Source organism: Pseudorasbora parva, chromosome 13, assembly GCF_024679245.1.
Source record: "Pseudorasbora parva isolate DD20220531a chromosome 13, ASM2467924v1, whole genome shotgun sequence".
Classification (NCBI taxonomy): domain Eukaryota; kingdom Metazoa; phylum Chordata; class Actinopteri; order Cypriniformes; family Gobionidae; genus Pseudorasbora; species Pseudorasbora parva.
The window spans coordinates 12,764,204-12,782,523 of NC_090184.1; the positions used below are offsets into that span (position 1 = coordinate 12,764,204).

At 43.4% G+C, this 18,320-nt stretch overlaps 1 protein-coding gene across 2 annotated transcripts in view; it reads right to left on the reverse strand.

The window, feature by feature from the left end:
* Positions 1–483: 483 nt before the first annotated feature.
* LOC137038541 (chromaffin granule amine transporter) overlaps positions 484–18,320 on the reverse strand; it is a 29,844-nt gene continuing 12,007 nt past the window's right edge. For both annotated transcript variants that reach the window (XM_067413193.1, XM_067413194.1), the window contains exons 13-16: positions 5,408–5,471; positions 5,183–5,302; positions 868–1,001; positions 484–794 (exon numbers count right to left, since the gene is read on the reverse strand). In XM_067413193.1, the coding sequence (XP_067269294.1) occupies positions 693–794; positions 868–1,001; positions 5,183–5,302; positions 5,408–5,471 (420 nt within the window). In that variant the 3' untranslated portion in view covers positions 484–692. The remainder of the gene's footprint in view (positions 795–867; positions 1,002–5,182; positions 5,303–5,407; positions 5,472–18,320) is intronic.

Below are 18,320 nucleotides of genomic sequence, written 5' to 3' on the forward strand. Positions count from 1 at the left end.
TTGCAATATTGTCCTGTTTGACACCGTGAAGCTGCTTTGACACAATCGCAATTGTAAAAGCGCTATATAAATAATTTGATTGATTGATTGATTGATTAGTTGCTGATGCAGTAATCCTTAATAAATGTAACCCAATGTTCACCATTAGTAATAAATTAACTCATGATTATCTGTGCATTAGTTAAGCATGAATTAATGCATATTTGTGCACCCGTATTGTAAAGTGTTACCGAACCTTTTTTTGGTTTGGATTTGGCAGATTTGATCAGGATATTCTTATCCAGTATGTGTCTAGAAGAAATCCTAGCTTGTGTAGCTGCATTTAACGATTTTTGTTCATCCAGTCATCACCAGACGTTGGTTATTTCAATGTAGATCATGACAGCTGCACAAATGAATTTTGTAATAAATAAATGGCTTAAATCTTGGGCAAAGCTCCCAATTTCAGGATTTATGGTCACCCTCACAATGAATACAATCAAGTTGACAAAGTAGGCCCATTTATTTAATTCAAACCAACTATCAAAAGATAAACCACAATTACACAAGCATACAGGTAAGAAAACCGTATTTATGTTGCACTAACTATTTGTACATGAATATGTAATTAGGATAGAGAAAGTTACAGTATTGTTCAATTTAAACCTCGATGATTTGTTGAACAGTTCCTTTATGAGTAGGCTATGTGTATATCACTCTTCAGTGTCCTCCTCATTATCATCACTCAGGGGAAATTCTCTGTGCTGTGTATTGTAGCTCTTTGCATGCATTGGACACTCCTGATTTATAATAGCCTAGAGAAACAAGTGTCATTTAACATTAAACATTTAAGCATATTGATAAAGACATGCAAGAACAGTGTCTCACCATCTTCTCTTCTCGAACAGCAGGATTTTTGAGGAAGAAACAAAAAGGTGCATACAGGATGTTGACAATGCCGATGATGACCATGAGATTAGGGAAACCGATAGTTCTTACTATTGCTCCTCCGGTAGATGGACCTGCAGCATGAACGCAACAAGGAGGAAGAGTCAGAGGTGAGCTCTTAGGGTGAGCAAAATCTACATGTGATCAACAAAAGTTCTGAGCAGAAAATACAACCCTTGGCAAAAATTATGGAATCACCACACTTAGAGGATGTTCATCCAGCTTTTTTTACTTCATAGCAAACAAACAAACCACAGATATGACAATTTTTTTTTTGTTTAATAGCTTAACATCTGGGCTTCATGAAACATACTTAAAAAGGCCTTTACACTTATTAATGGCATGTCATTTTTGAGATCAATTAGAGGAAAAAATTATGTAATCACTCAATGTTGAGCAAAAATATATATGGAGTCATCTTTTAATTTCCATTTCCAAAAACAAATACCAGGATAAATACAAGTTTAAAAATGGTAATTAGTCAGCAGTTTAAAGGGAGTGCTTACACCCCTAAATTGGACTTAGCTAATTGAAAGAAAACATGATCCCAACAAGAGAGTTGTCAGGTGAAACAATGAAAAGGATTATAAAACTCATTCAACAATGAATTTCAACATGGAGTGTGGCCAAAGAAGTTGGTTGCTCCCAGTCAGTGGTGTCTAAAATTTGGTGCAAGTATAAAATAAATAGGAATGTAATAAAAGGGAAACATACAGGCAGACCAAGGAAATTAGATTGATTTATCCAAGGAAAACCAAGGAAAGACCAAGTCAAAGCATCAGGATAGAAAAAAATAAAATAAAAATAAAATTCGAAGCAACATGCCTTTGAAAAAAAAAAATGCACAACAAAACAAATGAAAAACAAATAGCCGGAAACAGGAGTCAATGTTTGTGACAGAACTGTCAGAAACCGGTTGAGTAAAATGGGATTTACCAAAAAAGCCAAACGAAAACCAGCACCAACACCAAAACTGAAGAAAACAAGGTACAGTGGGCTAAGGAGAAGCAATCATGGAATGTGAATGAATGGATGAAAGTGATATTCAGTGATGAATCATGAATCTGATTTTGCCTGGCCCCGTTCTAATGACACAAATAAAGATGCCTGCCTGAAGAAATCAACCATTTATGAAATGGGGTTGCATGATAGATAAAGGACCAGGGGATATGGCAATCATTGCCTCAACAGTCAATGCACAGGTGTATATTGACATTTTAGACACTTTTCTCATTCCATCCATAGAAAATGGCTTTGGTGATGGTAAGGTCATTTTTTAGGATGACAATGCATCTTGTCACAGAGCAAAGCGTGTTAAAGCTTTTCTTCAGGAAAGGCATATCAACTCAATGACATGGCCAGCAAACAGTCCAGAAGTCCACTTGAAAATTTATGCTGGAAATGTAAAAAAAAAAAAAAAAAAGGTCCATGATAAGGCTCCATCCTGCAAAGCTGATCTGTCAACTGTTATTTGAGAAAGTTGCAACCAGATTGATGGGGAATATTGTTTTTCATTAGTGAAGTCCATGCCTCAAAGGATTCAGGCTGTCATAAAAGTCAAAGGAGGAGCAACAAAGTACTAATTGCGATTATTATTTAATTTTTTTTGATGATTCCATATTTTTTTCCTCAACATTGAGTGATTACATTTTTCCTCTACTTGATCTGGAAAAAGGCCATTAATACATAAAGTTTCAATTACTTTTTTGAAGTAGTTTTTATGAAGCCTGAATGTTAAGCTATTGAACATTTTTTGTGTGTGTGTGTGTGTCATATCTGTAATTTATTTGCTTGCTATAAAGTAAAAACAACGGGTGAACATCCTCTAGTGTGGTGATTCCATAATTTTTGCCAGGGGTTGTAGATGTAAATGGGATGGTTTTTTTTCTCTCTCTAGGGTATATTTACACAACAACGATGTACTAAAAATGGAAACGTTTTTTTGTTTGCATTTTTTCGCATACAGGCGACAACGTTGTCAAAATAAATCCTATTCACACAGATCTGCGAGAACAATTAAACTGCATACTATAAGCATGCCAGGCCAGTAATTGGCGACATCACTTTGTAAAGAAACACTATGCACCTATAGACCAGTGCTGCGTTCCAGCCCATTATTAGACACGCACTTGTGAACTTCCCTAAGCACTTCCCCTCGGGGGAATCCCTGCCACCATTTTGAAGTGCATTCCACTTCGTGAAGTGGACAAGGGAAGTTTATATGGACAGACCCTTGCTCCTTCGATTTTGGCATATGGAGTGAGTCTACTTCATATGTACACTTCAGGCAGCTTCATATCCCACAATGCAACATGATTGTGGCGTCACTGCATATCGCTTTTAATTTACCCCACCACGAAAAACTCTATGATATTTTAATTATTTTTTAAAAACATTTAAAACAACCCAAACACCCCTATATACATATAGAATGCTGCATTAAACAATTTCGTAAAATAAATAATAAACCAACTCCATAGTGCAGAGGTCTTCTCCCTGCTCCAAGGGACCCACTGTCCTGCAAAGTTTATTTCCAACCTGCTCCAATTTTTTTAATAATTTATTTCCAATTGATCCTAAAGGGCTTGATTAGCTTCAGCTGTCTTTAATTAGGGTAGGAGCTAAATTTTGCCGGACAATGGGTCCCCAGGCGCAGGGTTGAAGACCTCTGCCATAGTGGATTCCATGTGATCAAGGGCTTAGGACGTCCCAGTTCAGTTCATTGCAAGGGTTCCGCCAAAGTGGGCACTCAGGCAACGTAAGCAATGCTCACATGTGACTGAATGAGATGGAGGGAAGTTAGCGATTGAAGGGCATAATAAAAACGAATTGGAACGCAGCACAGGGGTGGTGAATGTTGGCCCTGGAGAGCCACAGGGTGCGTCTCAATCAGCTCCCTAGTTCAGTAGTCAGAGCACTGATTAGGGAGTTGGCCATTTTAAGGGCTGTCTCAGTCACAGAATCCTTCCTTCCAGTCCACTGAAACGCTCACTCCCTAAAAAGTCCCACAATGCACCGCAAAACCCAGAGTGCATCGATGACGCACAAAACTGAAATCACTTGAGCTAGCTCGCTACACATAATGACCGATAACATCATGCAATATGTGTTTTTTAAAAATAGAAACCTTTACTTTATTTCAGCATAAACAAACATCATTAGACAGGTAATGAACACAATCTAGCTAACATTTAGAAGGCTGAAATGTTGCATGTATATGTAACAAGTAAAGTATTTCTCATAATGTACTATCATAATGTACAACATTACAAGAAATGCCAGAAAGGTATCAGCTCTACTGTTGTTCATAAATACCAGTAATGATGTTGTGCAATGAGGACATCATCATTTCGCTGGAAATAGAGTCATAAGTGTCCCAGTCTGTTAGCCAGCATCCTTTACTGTTCTTACAAGTGCCCAAACTCATGTACACCTCAAGGCTGCAACATACTCCGCAAGAACAGAGAAAAAATGTCTCGCTCCCCGGGCTGCGATAACAAAATGACGTCATTTTGTTCTCGCAGCCCTGGTTTGGGAGTTCTCGCAGCTTGTTCTCGACACATCGCCTGAGCAGAACTTTTTTCTAGTGTGTCCAAGAACTATTGTGTGATTGGTCATACATTTAAAGTGGGCATCGTTAATGGGGAGAAACACAGATGATTGGCACCTGCTTTTCTCGTGAAGTATGGAATGTGCTAGCCAGAACAAACTTTGTTCTTATTCTTGCCACCTTGAGAAAACGAACAAATGTTTTTGTTCTCGCAGAGTATGTTCCAAGCTTTAAACTGATTCACAAGCTAGGGAACTGAATGAGATGCTCCCACGGTCCAGCATAGTTTTGCTTCAACCCTAATCAAACACCTGAACAAGCTACTCAAGGTCTAAAGTGTTACTAGAAAGCTACAGGAGAGTTTTATCTGGGTTGGAGCTAAACTCTGAGGCTCTCCAGGACAGGAGTTCGCCACCCCTGCTATAGACTGAACATGTAAATTGCATGCACATTTTGTCACCTGTTTCACAAATTCATTTTTTTTAAAGTTTAAACAGAGATGATAATGTTTTCAAAAACTTGAAGAGTTTGCAATCTCAGGCCACCAAATGTTGTTGTTTAAAAGGCAAAATGAGTAGTTTTAAGTTAAAAACAGTGTTGTGCAAATGCCTCGCTAGATTAGGAATAAATTGTTAAAAACAATAACATAACATGCTTATTAGTAAAAATATAAATGGAGATATATCTGCATTGAGGTGTTATTACCAATGGCAAATCCCATGCAGAGTGCCACATCAGCAATAGCATACACACTTCCATACACAGAGACATGTCGGATATCCACTAGGTAACCCATTATTGCCATCATAGAGGAATCAACCATTCCTACAAGCAAAAATAATTAATTTTTAGTTCCATATGTCATGCAGTGTAATGTAGTGGTAAGCTCTCTCTTTAATACTGAATGAGAAATAATTTAATAATATTTACCAATAGCAAATCCCAACCCTCCATTGGGACCAATAAGACCATAGATGTTTTTGGCAAAGGGAACCTAAAACAAATTCACATTATGTTAATGTAACATGTATGTTGTGCTTTGGTTTTGTCTTCAGTCTATGTTCTGTTTTGCCTGCGCTCCCAGTCATTATTAGTTTCGCTGGTTGTTGGTTAGTTCCAGCACCTGATTACCGTTTTACCTTGATTACTCTCCCTGTGTATTTAAACCCTTAGTTCCCTTTATCGAGGGAACTCAACACTGCGTCTTCGAGTGACGACACTCTGGGAACGCCCCCAGCGTGACGGCTCTGAAGTATGAATGAAATCAGCCACCAATCCGATTGGTGTAACGTCATGACGTAGTAGGCGACGGCGTACGCGGAAGCTATAAGAAGTCTTTGCTCTTCAGCGAGGCGCTCTGTATGAATATTGTTTGTCTATTTGCTGTTGTCTGTCGCCTATCAGCTCAAGCATGGCAAGCGAGCAGTTTAGAAGGGGTGTTCATCCGTGCCCGCGTTACATTACAGGTTCGGACACACACCAGCTGTGTGTGCAGTGTCTCGGGGCGCAGCACACTCAGGCGGCGCTTGAGGGTGCCGCCTGTAGCGAGTGCGAGAGGTTGCCGCTCCGGGTGCTGCGCTCACGGCTGGCCGTGTTCACTGAGAGCGGCCAGGCTCGCGAGCCCCGTGGATCCGGTCCCGCGTCTGTCGAGGCAGCGCGGCGGTGTAGATCCTGGGGCTCACAACTGGATCTCGTGACGGGAGGCGGGCATGCTGAGGCATTTTCCCAATCCTCGTCCGATGATTCAGACGCTCTTCCGCCTCGTGAGGAAGCCCGCGCCGCGGCATCTTCCCACGAGGGCGACAACCAAGTGCTGATGCTGTCTGATTCCGAGGGGTCAGATCAGTTCAGTCTGGAGGCGGGCAGAGTGCAGGTGAATTCACCTCTTCACTCTCCCGCTCAAGAAGAGCTCGTGGATGTGCTGACACGCGCTGTGGCCAAACTTAACATCGACTGGCCACAGGAAGAGGTGGAAGTTCAGCCTGTGAGCAGGTTGGAAGGACGTTTCTTCAAAAAGCGTTTTCAGCCGCCACGCAGGGGCTTGCCGTTTTTCCGGGATTTACACAATGAGTTGTGTAAATCCTGGGGAAAGCCGTACTCGTCGCGCCTATCGACACCCCCAGTCCTCGATTTCGAATGTGTCGTGGGTGCGGCTGAGGCTGGCTACGGGACGCTGCCTCGCGTCGAGGAGGCGTTAGCGAGCTATCTGTCTCCCGAGGCAGCAGCGTCCCTGAAAGCCCCTGTCCTGCCCACCAAGCCATGCAGGGACACGTCGTCCCTGGTGGGCAGGGCGTATCGAGCGGCCGGGAGAGCTGGTAGCTGCCTGCACACCATGGCGGTACTGCAGGCCTACCAAGCTGAGCTCCTTAAAGAGCTCGATGAGGGAGAGGGTCCGTCTCCGGGCGACATCACTGAGCTGCGGAAAGCAACCGACTTGTCTCTCCGCGTCACTAAAGAGACAGCCTGTGCCATCGGCCGCTCTATGGCTGGCATGGTGTGCGTGGAGAGACACCTCTGGCTGAATCTATCGGGGATGAAGGAGAAGGAGAAATCCTTCCTTCTGAATTCCCTGATAGCTCCTGTGGGTCTCTTCGGCAACGCAGTGAACAGCGTCGTCGAGAGATTCCAGGAGGTGAGGAAGCAGTCGGTGGCTTTCCGGCAGTCCCTCCCTTGCCGCCAGGGGCCTCCTGTAGCCAGCAGGGAGGTCTCTGGTGGCCAGTCCCGGCCATCCACCAGCGCCGCATACAGGCAGGCGCAAAAAGAGACTGCGCTTCCCGCGCCCCTCCCGAGGGAGCTTGGCAAAGGAGGCGGCGTTCTCGCCAGAAGAATTCTAAGCCGAAGGGCGACTTAGGGAAGTTCTTCAGGTGAAGAAGGCTTCTGGCAAGCGGTCCTAGCTGCGGCAGGGCCGCTCAGAGCTGGCCCTCCCGGGGGCGAACGGCCGAGGTCGTTCCGAACCCGCAGCTCTGGGGAAATCGATGCTGTGTTCCCGCCGTTAACAACGCCTCGGGCCTCATCGGTTTCCCGCGTACGTGTGCCGTCCCAGCCGCCTCGAAATCGACCTGCGGCGGGGCAGCGAATGCGTGCGCACACTGAAAATCCTCCCCGACTGAGCTCTGCCGGATGGCCGCTTCAGGGGGTCGGGCAGGAGGTTCGGTGGGTACCAGAGACCAGCCTCGAGAGGCTGGTTCCCCATGTAGAATATATCGGCGCATGGTCATGCCTTCCGAATATCTCTGCCTGGGTCCTGAGTACAGTGGGAAGGGGGTACAGATTACAGTTCAGAGCTCCACCACCGAATTTCAGTGGTGTGGTCTGGACCGTGGTCCCCCCGGCCCAGAGGCAGTTATGGAACAAGAAGTGCAGCCTCTGCTGGTCAAGGAGTCCCTCCGCCAGACAGGGAGTCGGGCTTTTACAGCCACTACTTCATTGTTCCCAAAAAGGGTGGGGGCTTACGTCCAATATTTGATTTGAGGTACTTGAATCGGTTTCTGAGGAGTTTCAGGTTCAAGATGCTCACAATTCAAATGATCGTGAGCCTGATCCAGTTCGAGGACTGGTTTGTCACGATAGATCTAAAGGACGCATACTTTCATGTCTCCATCCTTCCTGCCCACAGGAAGTTCCTGAGGTTCGCTTTCGGGGGCGAAGCGTACCAATATCGGGTGCTTCCTTTCTGTCTAGCTCTTTCCCCTCGCACCTTTACCAAGTGCATGGATGCGGCTCTGGTCCCGATGTACCGTGTACTGAATTATATCGACGACTGGCTCATTATGGCACAGTCACGCGAGATGGCGATTCGGCATCGAGATGTCATGTTAGCTCATCTCAGGTGCTTGGGGCTGAGACTCAACACAGCCAAGAGCGTGTTAACACCGCCCAGAGGACAACGTTCCTCGGTGTAGTATGGGACTCAACCACGATGCGAGCGAGCATGTCTCCCGCACGGGTGGGGTCCATACTGGCGGAGGTCGCAGGGATGAAGCTAGGCCACAGCCGCACTGTGAAGCAGTTTCAGAGACTGCTGGGACTCATGGCAGCAGCGTCCAACGTGATTCCGTTCGGCCTGCTATACATGAGGCCCCTCCAGTGGTGGCTAGGAACCAAGGGGTTCTCCTCGAGGGGAAAACCTTTCCGTATGATCAGGGTAACGCGCAGATGCCTTCAATCCCTCATCATATGGAAGAATCCGAGGTTCCTGTCCCAAGGGCCGGTGTTAGGAGCGTTATGTTGCAGGAAGATCCTTTCAACAGACGCCTCCCTCACGGGCTGGGGCGCGGTCATGGAAGGCCGGTTCACGAGAGGTCTGTGGGGACCCCAACATTCCTCCTGGCACATAAATTGCTTGGAAATGTTGGCGGTTTACAAAGCTTTGAGGAGCTTTCTCCCGGACCTCCACGGCCACCATGTCCTGATACGATCCGACAACATGTCAGTAGTATCGTATCTGAATCACCAGGGGGGTTTAAGGTCGCGCCCACTATGCAGGTTGGCGCATCAGACCCTCCTGTGGTCCCACGGGAAACTGTCGTCTCTCAGAGCGATGTATGTCCCAGGCAGTGTTGCCACAGTTACTTTGAAAAAGTAATCTGATTACTGATTACTGATTACTCCTTTAAAAAGTAACTTAGTTACTTTACAGATTACTTGATTTTAAAAGTAACTAAGTTAGATTACAAGTTACTTTATTAGTTACATTCAGGAGTTGCCGACAACACAGGCCTGCCGCCTCAAAATAGAAATGACAACCGTTTTTGGCAACACACTTTATTGCATTTATGGCAGAGCCTGACGGCCCCGACTTTTTTACGCCCCTTTTTTTAGGCTTCTCCTTCGTTTTATATTTATTTTAATAATTAAAAGGAACAATGAGATGTGCTGGTGGAAACGACATTAGACCATGATAGCTTGCGCCACTGTCAAGATATGGCTCGCGCAGGGTTAAAGATCCGTTTCTTCAGCGCAGCTGCTAGAGTTATGGCCTTTTTACAACTGGTTCCTTCATTCGTTTTCTCTGACCAGGTATCTATCTGATTGCGAAATGACCAGGAGTAGGCCTAAATGCCTTCTGAGAGTCTTTCGAGACGTATTTAATTCTGATCACTCAAACAAACCGATTCAGAAGGTGCATGAAAGCATTTCAAACTAAACCGGACAAATGTAAATATATCTGGTTGTTTAAACCACATGTGTAAATTTTACTCCTGGCAAATAATTTAGAAATAAATGTGTGAGAGCGTGTTATGGTGTAGTCAGATAGATATGACGGTGCTACTGCAACATCGCTGCAAATGAGTAAAGCAAGCCAACGCAAATGGCCGTTAATGAAACTTTAAAATAAGTCACACAAAACACAATCATCTTTAATATAAATAAATGAGACTAATGATCTTACCAGTGCTTAGGTCGCTCTCTCTCATATTGCGATCTTTGAATTTGAAATGAGCTGCTGAATAAAATGCTAGAATCTTTTGCTTTGATGTGAACTCCGTTTAATGAGCATATACCGCGGGAATTGAAGATCGGATTTATATTAATTTTGCTGAAGTCTAAGGTAGGCTATAAGACAACCTGCATGTCCTTTTTTTTTTTTTTAGATTGTGTAGCCCGTTTCGTTGTTTTGAGCGCCGTTGCGAGCAATAGGCTAATCTATCAGCCTGCCTCAGCTCGTCAAAAATGCATTTGTGGTGGTATAATAACTAGCCTACTTTGTTTTTAATGTCAAAGTGGTTATATTTCGTTTCATTTCTTTATTGAGTTCATTTAGAAAAATGTTTAGAGCAATTTTTGTTTGTTAAATTAAAGTTTAAATTTTTTTATGTGACGACCCAGTGAGTTAACCGCATGTTTAATAGCCTAGTCTCTCAAACCAACTCTTGAATTGTCTTGCCTATATAAACTTTAATTTAACAAACAAAAAATTGCTCTGAACATTTTTCTAAATTAGGATAATAAAAAAAACGAAACGAAAAATAACTACTTTGACATTAAAAACAAAACTGAACAATTTTAATGGCTGCAACAATGTAAAAAGTAAAATAAATAAATAAAAAACACGGGCTCCAGCCAGACTCGGGCTGAGAATTTTGATAAGCTGTCAGTTTTTACAAAGGAAAATGACTAAAATAGTAACTCACAGTGACTTGGATAAGTAACTTTAATCTGATTACTGGTTTGGAAATAGTAACGCGTTAGATTACTCGTTACTGGAAAAAAGTAGTCAGATTAGAGTAACGCGTTACTATGTAACGCGTTACTGGCATCACTGGTCCCAGGGGACTAGAACCAGGGAGCGGACGTCCTGTCGAGGCAGGGGCTGAGGCCCGGGGAGTGGCGACTCCACCCCGAGGTGGTGGAGGCCATGTGCGAGAGATTCGGCCCAGTGGAAGTGGATCTGTTTCCATCTCCAGAAACGACCCACTGTCCGCTGTGGTTCGGCCTCAGGCCTCCGGCCCCGTTGGGGCTGGATGCAATGACTCAGACGTGGCCGAGGCGGCGTCTGTACGAATTTCCCCCGATCGTTCTGCTCCCGGGAGTTCTACAGCGAGTCTGCCGGGAGGGCATCAGCCTCCTATTAGTGGCACCCCGGTGGCCGTCCCGAGCTTGGTTCTCCAACATTGTGGCACTACTAGACGGACCCCCATGGCAGGTCCCTCTGAGGAGGGATCTGCTGTCTCAGGCAGGGGGAATGATATTTGGACAGAGCTGTGGGACCTCTGGGTCTGGCCCTTGAGGGGGGCACAGTACCTAGAGGAGGGTCTGCCACAAGAGGTCGTAGAGACCATTCTCAGCTCTAGGGCTCCCTCTACGAGGAAACTGTATAGCCTTAAGTGGAATGTCTTCACTAGCTGGTGTAGAGAACGGGGGGTGAACCCAGTTAACTGTGCAGTCGCCGTTTCTCCGCCGGTTTGACCCCATCCACTCTGAAGGTGTATGTGGCTGCCATAGGGGCTTTCCACTTGCCTTTAGAAGGGGGCCCGGTGGGCAGACACCACTTGGTAGTATGGTTCCTCCGTGGGGCTAGGAGATTGAGGCCTGCAGCTCATCCCAGAGTCCCAGCCTGGGACCTGCCAGTGGTTCTCGAAGGGCTGGCTGAGGCCCCCTTCAAACCATTGGAGTTGGCTGAGCCGAGAAATCTGACCCTCAAGGTAGCTTTTCTCCTCGCTATCACTTCTCTGAGGAGAGTGGTGGACCTCCAGGCCTTGGCGGTAATGCCAACTTGCTTGGAGCTTGCCCCTGGCAGGGTGAAAGCTATCTTGCACCCCAGACCGGGCTATGTGCCCAAGGTCCCATCTACGGGGATGGGGTCGGTATTTCTTCAGGCTTTTCGTCCTCCGCCTCACGCGACGGCAGAGGAAGCTAGGCTGCACCTGCTCTGCCCTGTTAGGGCATTGAGAATCTATTTGGACAGGTCAGCTCATTGGAGGAAGTCGGACCAGCTTTTGGTGTGCTTTGGCCCCCCTAAGAAAGGGTTGCCTGCGGCGAGACAGACTATTAGTAACTGGATCGTGCAGGCTATAGCCACGGCTTATCGGGTGCGCAATCTGCCTTCACCCATAGCTGTGAGGGCTCACTCTACGAGGGGCTTGGCCTCCTCGGTGGCCCTCCTTTCGGGAGCCTCACTTATTGAGATTTGTGAGGCGGACAGGATGGGCTAATCCACACACCTTTATAAGATTCCATAAGCTGGAACTCCCGGCTACGCCGGGTGCTAGAGTGCTTGCATCCTGAGTGTGCCTGGTTCTCAGCTTCACACCAGGTTGTGCGTGTTTCCGGTGTGGCATAGTGGGTATTGCGTTCCCAGAGTGTCGTCACTCGACAAAGCAGTGTTGAGTTCCCTCTATAAAGGGAACGTCTCGGGTTACTATTGTAACCCCTGTTCCCTGAGAGGGAACGAGACACTGCGTTTCGTCGCCACACCTGCACGTAGAGCGCTCGCTTCATCGCAAAGGCTGTCTATTGTTTGGGGCTGCGCCTTCTTATAGCTTCCGCGTACGCCGTCGCCTACTACGTCATGACGTTACACCAATCGGATTGGTGGCTTATTTCATTCATACTTCAGAGCCGTCACGCTGGGAGCGTTCCCAGAGTGTCGTCACTCGACGACGCAGTGTCTCGTTCCCTCTCAGGGAACAAGGGTTACAATAGTAACCCGAGACGTTATGTCTTTTCATTATTCTGTGTTGTCTATAGCCACGTTTACATGCACACTTTTTTGTCATTCCGATTAAAAGAATTCCAATTGAAAGATTTAGTGGACTATTTCCATGAGACGTTATCTAAACCGAACTGGGGTTTACAATTTCATTCGGTTTGGGCATTTTTATTCCGACTGAGGTGTTTATATGGAGCATTTTCGTTTGGATTGGACTTTTAAACCGATTACAGTGCTCCATGTAAACGCACGTTACGATGATTATTACTCCTGCATGTTTCTAATTTGTTTGTTAAAAAAACTGTGTTTTGTTTTAGACATAAACCACAATGTGACAGTTACAATCATCACAGTCCTTTTAAATTAAGTCAGTAAAAAAAAATTACATTGTTTTACCATTTGTACGTACATGTTTGAGCAAAATGTATATTTGTGTTTTATTCTATAAACTACTGAAAACATTTTTCCCAAATTCCAAAAAAAAAAAAATTGTACTTTAGAGCATTTATTTGCCAAAAGCAACAACTGGTCAAAATAACAAAAAGATGCAGTGTTGTCAGACCTTGAATAATGGAAAGAAAGTAAGTTCATAGGCAATTCATTTTTAAACAACATAATAGGCCTACTAATATTTTAACGTAGGAAGAGTTTTTAATATTATTGAGGAAATTAATATTTGGTGGAATAACCCTGATCATACCTGTCAACATTACCGTTTTTGCTGGGAGTCTCCTGTATTGCACACCCATCTCCCGCAGGGCGCCGGAAGTTGTATCAAGCATCATTAAGAAACAGGAGAAGACTCAGCTAGTAAATATTTATTCTCTTTAATCCCCTGTCTAGTGTTACATTATATGATCACGATTGTATTCATGCAAATGCTTTTAAACCATTTAAGAGCGACAAGATAACGTGCTGTATGAAAAACTCACGCCCGATTCAAGTTCTCTTTCGCGCTTTAACGAACAAGAACACAATTACATGTTTAGCCTATACACAAATGCCAAGATGCCAGTTTTATTAAGTTTCTTCATAAGAGCAGCCTTAAAAAAGTTAAATAACGTCTTAAATGAACTTAAAGAGGTGTGAGAAAATTAGACATGTGTGAGATCCGCATCAAGCGCGATAGCGGAAGATCTTTTAAAGTGACAGTAACCACTTATAATGACAATGTAAAGAACAAAAGTATTGCTCACTAAATATGCTCTACTTGACTAAATAACTTTAGTACCTTTAATAAGGATTAATCTATATATAATTCATAACTTATGAAGTGCAAACTGATAACAATGTATGCATATTTCCTACTTGTTGAGTTGTTAGGTAGGAAGAGCACAAATAAAATGTATTTATTATATTTATTATATGCATTTATTTGAGGAATGTTTTTAAATTCACTTAAAAGTTATATTTTTTGAAGTTTAACAAAATGTTAATGTGTTATTTAATTTAAGTGTCAATTAAATATTATTTCATAGAGACATCAGAAGCTGTATTACTATCAGTGATACTGGCCTAAAATGATGCCATTAAACAAATATGGCAATATTAATATAGTTAATTGTTTTAATTGACAGCAATAAAAAATGAATAAACGTATTAATAAAACAAAAATGTATTAATTTTAGATTTAAAAAATCTACCCCTCTCCCTCCCCCCAGAAGTCTCCCAGATTTTAAATAGGCTACCCAAATGTTGACAGGTATGACCCTGATTTTGAATCACAGCTTTCATGCGTCTTGGCATGCTCTCCATCAATCTTTTACATTGATGTTAGGTGACTTTATGCCACTCCTGGTGCAAAAAATTCTCGGACTCTCGGAAAAGCTTGGATTTGCTTGATGGCTTGTTTCCATCTATCTTCCATTTGATCACATTCCAGAGGTTTTCAATGGGGTTCAGGTCTGGAGATTAGGCTGGCTATAACAGGGTCTCTTGATCTAGTGGTCCTCAATCCATACCTTGATTGACTTGGCTGTGTGGCATGGAGCATTGTCCTGCTGGAAAAAACAGTCCTCAGAGTTGGGGAACATTGTCAGAGCAGAAGGAAGCAAGTTTTCTTCCAGGACAACTTTGAACGTGGTTTGATTCATGCATCCTTTACAAAGACAAGTCTGCTCGATTCTAGCCTTGCTGAAGCGCCCCCAGATCATCGCCGATCCTCCACCAAATATCACAGTGGGTGCGAGACACTGTGGCTTGTAGGCCTCTGTCTAACCATTAGACGACCAGGTGTTGGACAAAGCTGAAAATTGGACTCATCAAAGAAGATGACCTTATTCCAGTCCTCTACAGTCCAATCCTTAAGGTCTCTTGCAAACCTCAGCCTGGCTCTTCTTTTGCTTCTCATTGATGAAGGGCTTTTTTTTTTAGCTTTATATGACTTCAGCCCTGCCCCTAGAAGCCTGTTTCAAACTGTCCTCGCCGTGCACTTTATCCCAGCTGCTTTTTGCCATTTTTTTTGTAGGTCACGGTCAATTGATGTCATCCTACGGTTGTTGAGTGACATTCGATTGAGTTGGTGGCCATTCCGGTCAGTGGAGAGTCGTTTTCGCCCTCTGCCGATCTGTAGCTTTGTTGTCCCCAATGTCTGCTGCTTGACCTTGTTCTTATGAACCGCCGTCTTTGAAGTTTTAAAGGGTTAGTTCACCCAAAAATGAAATTGATGTCATTAACTCAGCTTAATGTCGTTCCACACCCGTGAGACCTCCTTTCATCATCGGAACACAGTTAAAGATATTTTATATTTATTCCGTGATCATATGGAAGTGTATGAACACTATACTGTCCATGTCCAGAAAGGATAATAAAAACATCCTTAAAGTAGTCCATACGTGACATCAGTTATTTAAAGGGTTAGTTCACCCAAAAATGAAAATCATCTCTTTAATTACTCACCTTTATGTCGTTGGACACCCGTAAGACCAAAAGAAGATATTTTAGTTGAAAGCTTATGGCTGAGAAAGGCGTTTATTGACATTCAGTACATTTTTTACTCACTCGACCCATAGAGGCACTAGAAACGTCGTTACAAAGTACATCTCACTGCAGTGGCTGAAAAAAAAAAAAAATGAAATAAACTACTTTATCCACCAATTATTGTCTTCCGCGTATGCCTCGGACGTGAACTGACAAAGCACCACGACGCATGTGCAAGAATATGACGCAGTCCGCCGTTCGGACACGTGACCCAGAAGCGAGGAAGTTTGTTTACAAGCAGAAGAAGGGAAGACGCGCCATATCTAAGCTGTTGAATTCTACACGGATCGTGCTTTAGTTCTTGGCTTAGTGGTCAAAATGGGGCGGCTAAAGTGTGCATTTCCTGGATGCCCGAACCGTGAGAATCAACCAAGTAAATGTTAAAGTGCTGTATCAAATCCGTGAAATGAAAGGCTCACATTTCACTATTTCCCATGGAATGATACTGAACGCATGAAGCTATGGCTGCTGGCTGTCCATCGGGATGTTGATTTACTGCTTCGATATGTCAAGCAGTTGAACTTGTGCGGTGCGCATTTTTCACCAGACGATTTCAAATGTGGTCACCGTCGAAGACATCTGAAATCAACAGCTGTGCCCAGCCTGTTTATACTAAACAAAGAGGTATGAGTGGAATCGTAATGGGGAGATCGTTAAGGGATAAAGCAACGATACAGCAATGTAGTATATGATTTCATTTTTTTTTAAATGTTATAATGCTTTGAATGAATATGTAAAGTACATTATTTACTATATTACTGAGTTACTATATAAACATAAGACTATGAATGATTCATCACAGCCAAATCAGGTCCATTACTCTCTGTTTTACAGTAACGTTAGCTTGTGGCTGTGTTTGTGTTCCAGCCGCTTCCATCTCTTCTAGTTCATTATCTGTATACTCTCGTTCAAATAGGTACAGATGAACAAAAAATGCAAATCCTCCTCTTCGTAGAAATCATCTGACATATTTACGAATGATGTAAAGCACGATCAGTGTAGAATTCAACAGCTTAGATATGGCGCGTCTTCCCTTCATCTGCTTGTAAACAAACTTCCTCGGTTCTGTGTCACGTGTCTGAACGGCGGACTGCGTCATATTCTCGTGCATGCGTCGTGGTGCTTCGTGAGTTCACGTCCGAGGCATACGCGGAAGACAATAACTTAATGATTTTTTTGTTTTTGCGCACAAAAACTAATTCTCATCGCTTAGTAACATAACTGTACAGCCACTGCAGTGAGATGGACTTTGTAACGACGTTTTAAGTGCCTCTATGGTCAAGTGAGTAAAAAATTTACTGAATATCAATTAAGGCCTATCTGAAGCCTCTCAGCCATCAACTAAAATATCTTCTTTTTTTTTCCGAAGATGAACGGAGGTCTTACGGGTGTCTAATGACATGAGGGTGAGTAATTAATGAGAATTTTCATTTTTGGGTGAACTAACCCTTTAATTAGAAACTCTTGAAGCATTGAAAATACATTTCAGGTCCAAAAATCACAAAAACTATGACTTTATTCAGCATTGTCTTATCTTCCGGTTTGGTTTTCAATCCTTAAATAAAGATTCAAACGGTTGTGAATCAGCGTATTGATTCACGATTTGGATTGCCCACGTGAATCAATACGCTGATTCACCACCGTTTTAATCTTTATTTGAGGATTGAAAACCGGAAGAGAAGACAATGCTGAATAAAGTCGTAGTGTTTGAGATTTTTGGACCAAAATTGATTTTCGATGCTTCAAGAGATTCTAATTAACTAACTGATGTCACTTATGGACCACTTTTTGGTGATATTCCCTTTCTGGACATAGTTTGCAGACACTTCCATACGCTCTCAGACTAAATATAAAATATCTTAAAGGTCCCGTTCTTCGCAATTCCATCTTTCAAACTTTAGTTAGTGTGAAATGTTGCTGTTAGAGCATAAATAATACCTGTAAAATTATAAAGCTCAAAGTTCAATGCCAAGCGAGATATTTTATTTAACAGAAGTTCCCTTTCAAAGCCTACAGCGAACGGCCGGTTTGGACTACACCCCTGCACTTCCTGCAGGAATGACATCACTAGAACAGTTTGATGACTAACCTTCCGCCCAAAAGAACACGCAAAATAGGGGGCGTGGTCTTGTTGCTCTCCCACCAGAAGAGCGCACATTCAGCGCTTGCATCTCCCAGTTATGGTAAGAGGCGGGACCTTTCCGGGCAAAGTGCGCTAAGCTGCTGTCCAATCACAACACGGGAAGCGCTGGTCCAATCAGAACTCATTACGTGTTTCTGAAGGAGGGACTTCATAGAACAAGGAAATCATCAGGCCGTTTTTAGGACAGAGGAAACAGCGCTATACAGATAAGTAAATTGTGTGAAAAATACTGTTTTTTTACACACGAAACATGAACTCATGTTATATTGCACACTGTAAACATAATCAAAGCTTCGAAAACACGCGAAGAACGGGACCTTTAAACTATGTTCCAAAGATGAAAGGAGGTCTTATGGGAGTGGAACGACATTAAGGTGAATCATTAATGACATCAATTTCATTTTGTGGTGAACTAACCATTTAAGGATGGAAGCAACCCGTCGGTCAATGTATGCCTTTTAATAATTAGGGAAGAAAGGGAAATAATTTAACCCTTATTTTCCTCACTCAAAACTTTCCTTTCCATCCTTTTTAGCATGGTCAATAATAGTTATTTTTTGATTCCAATT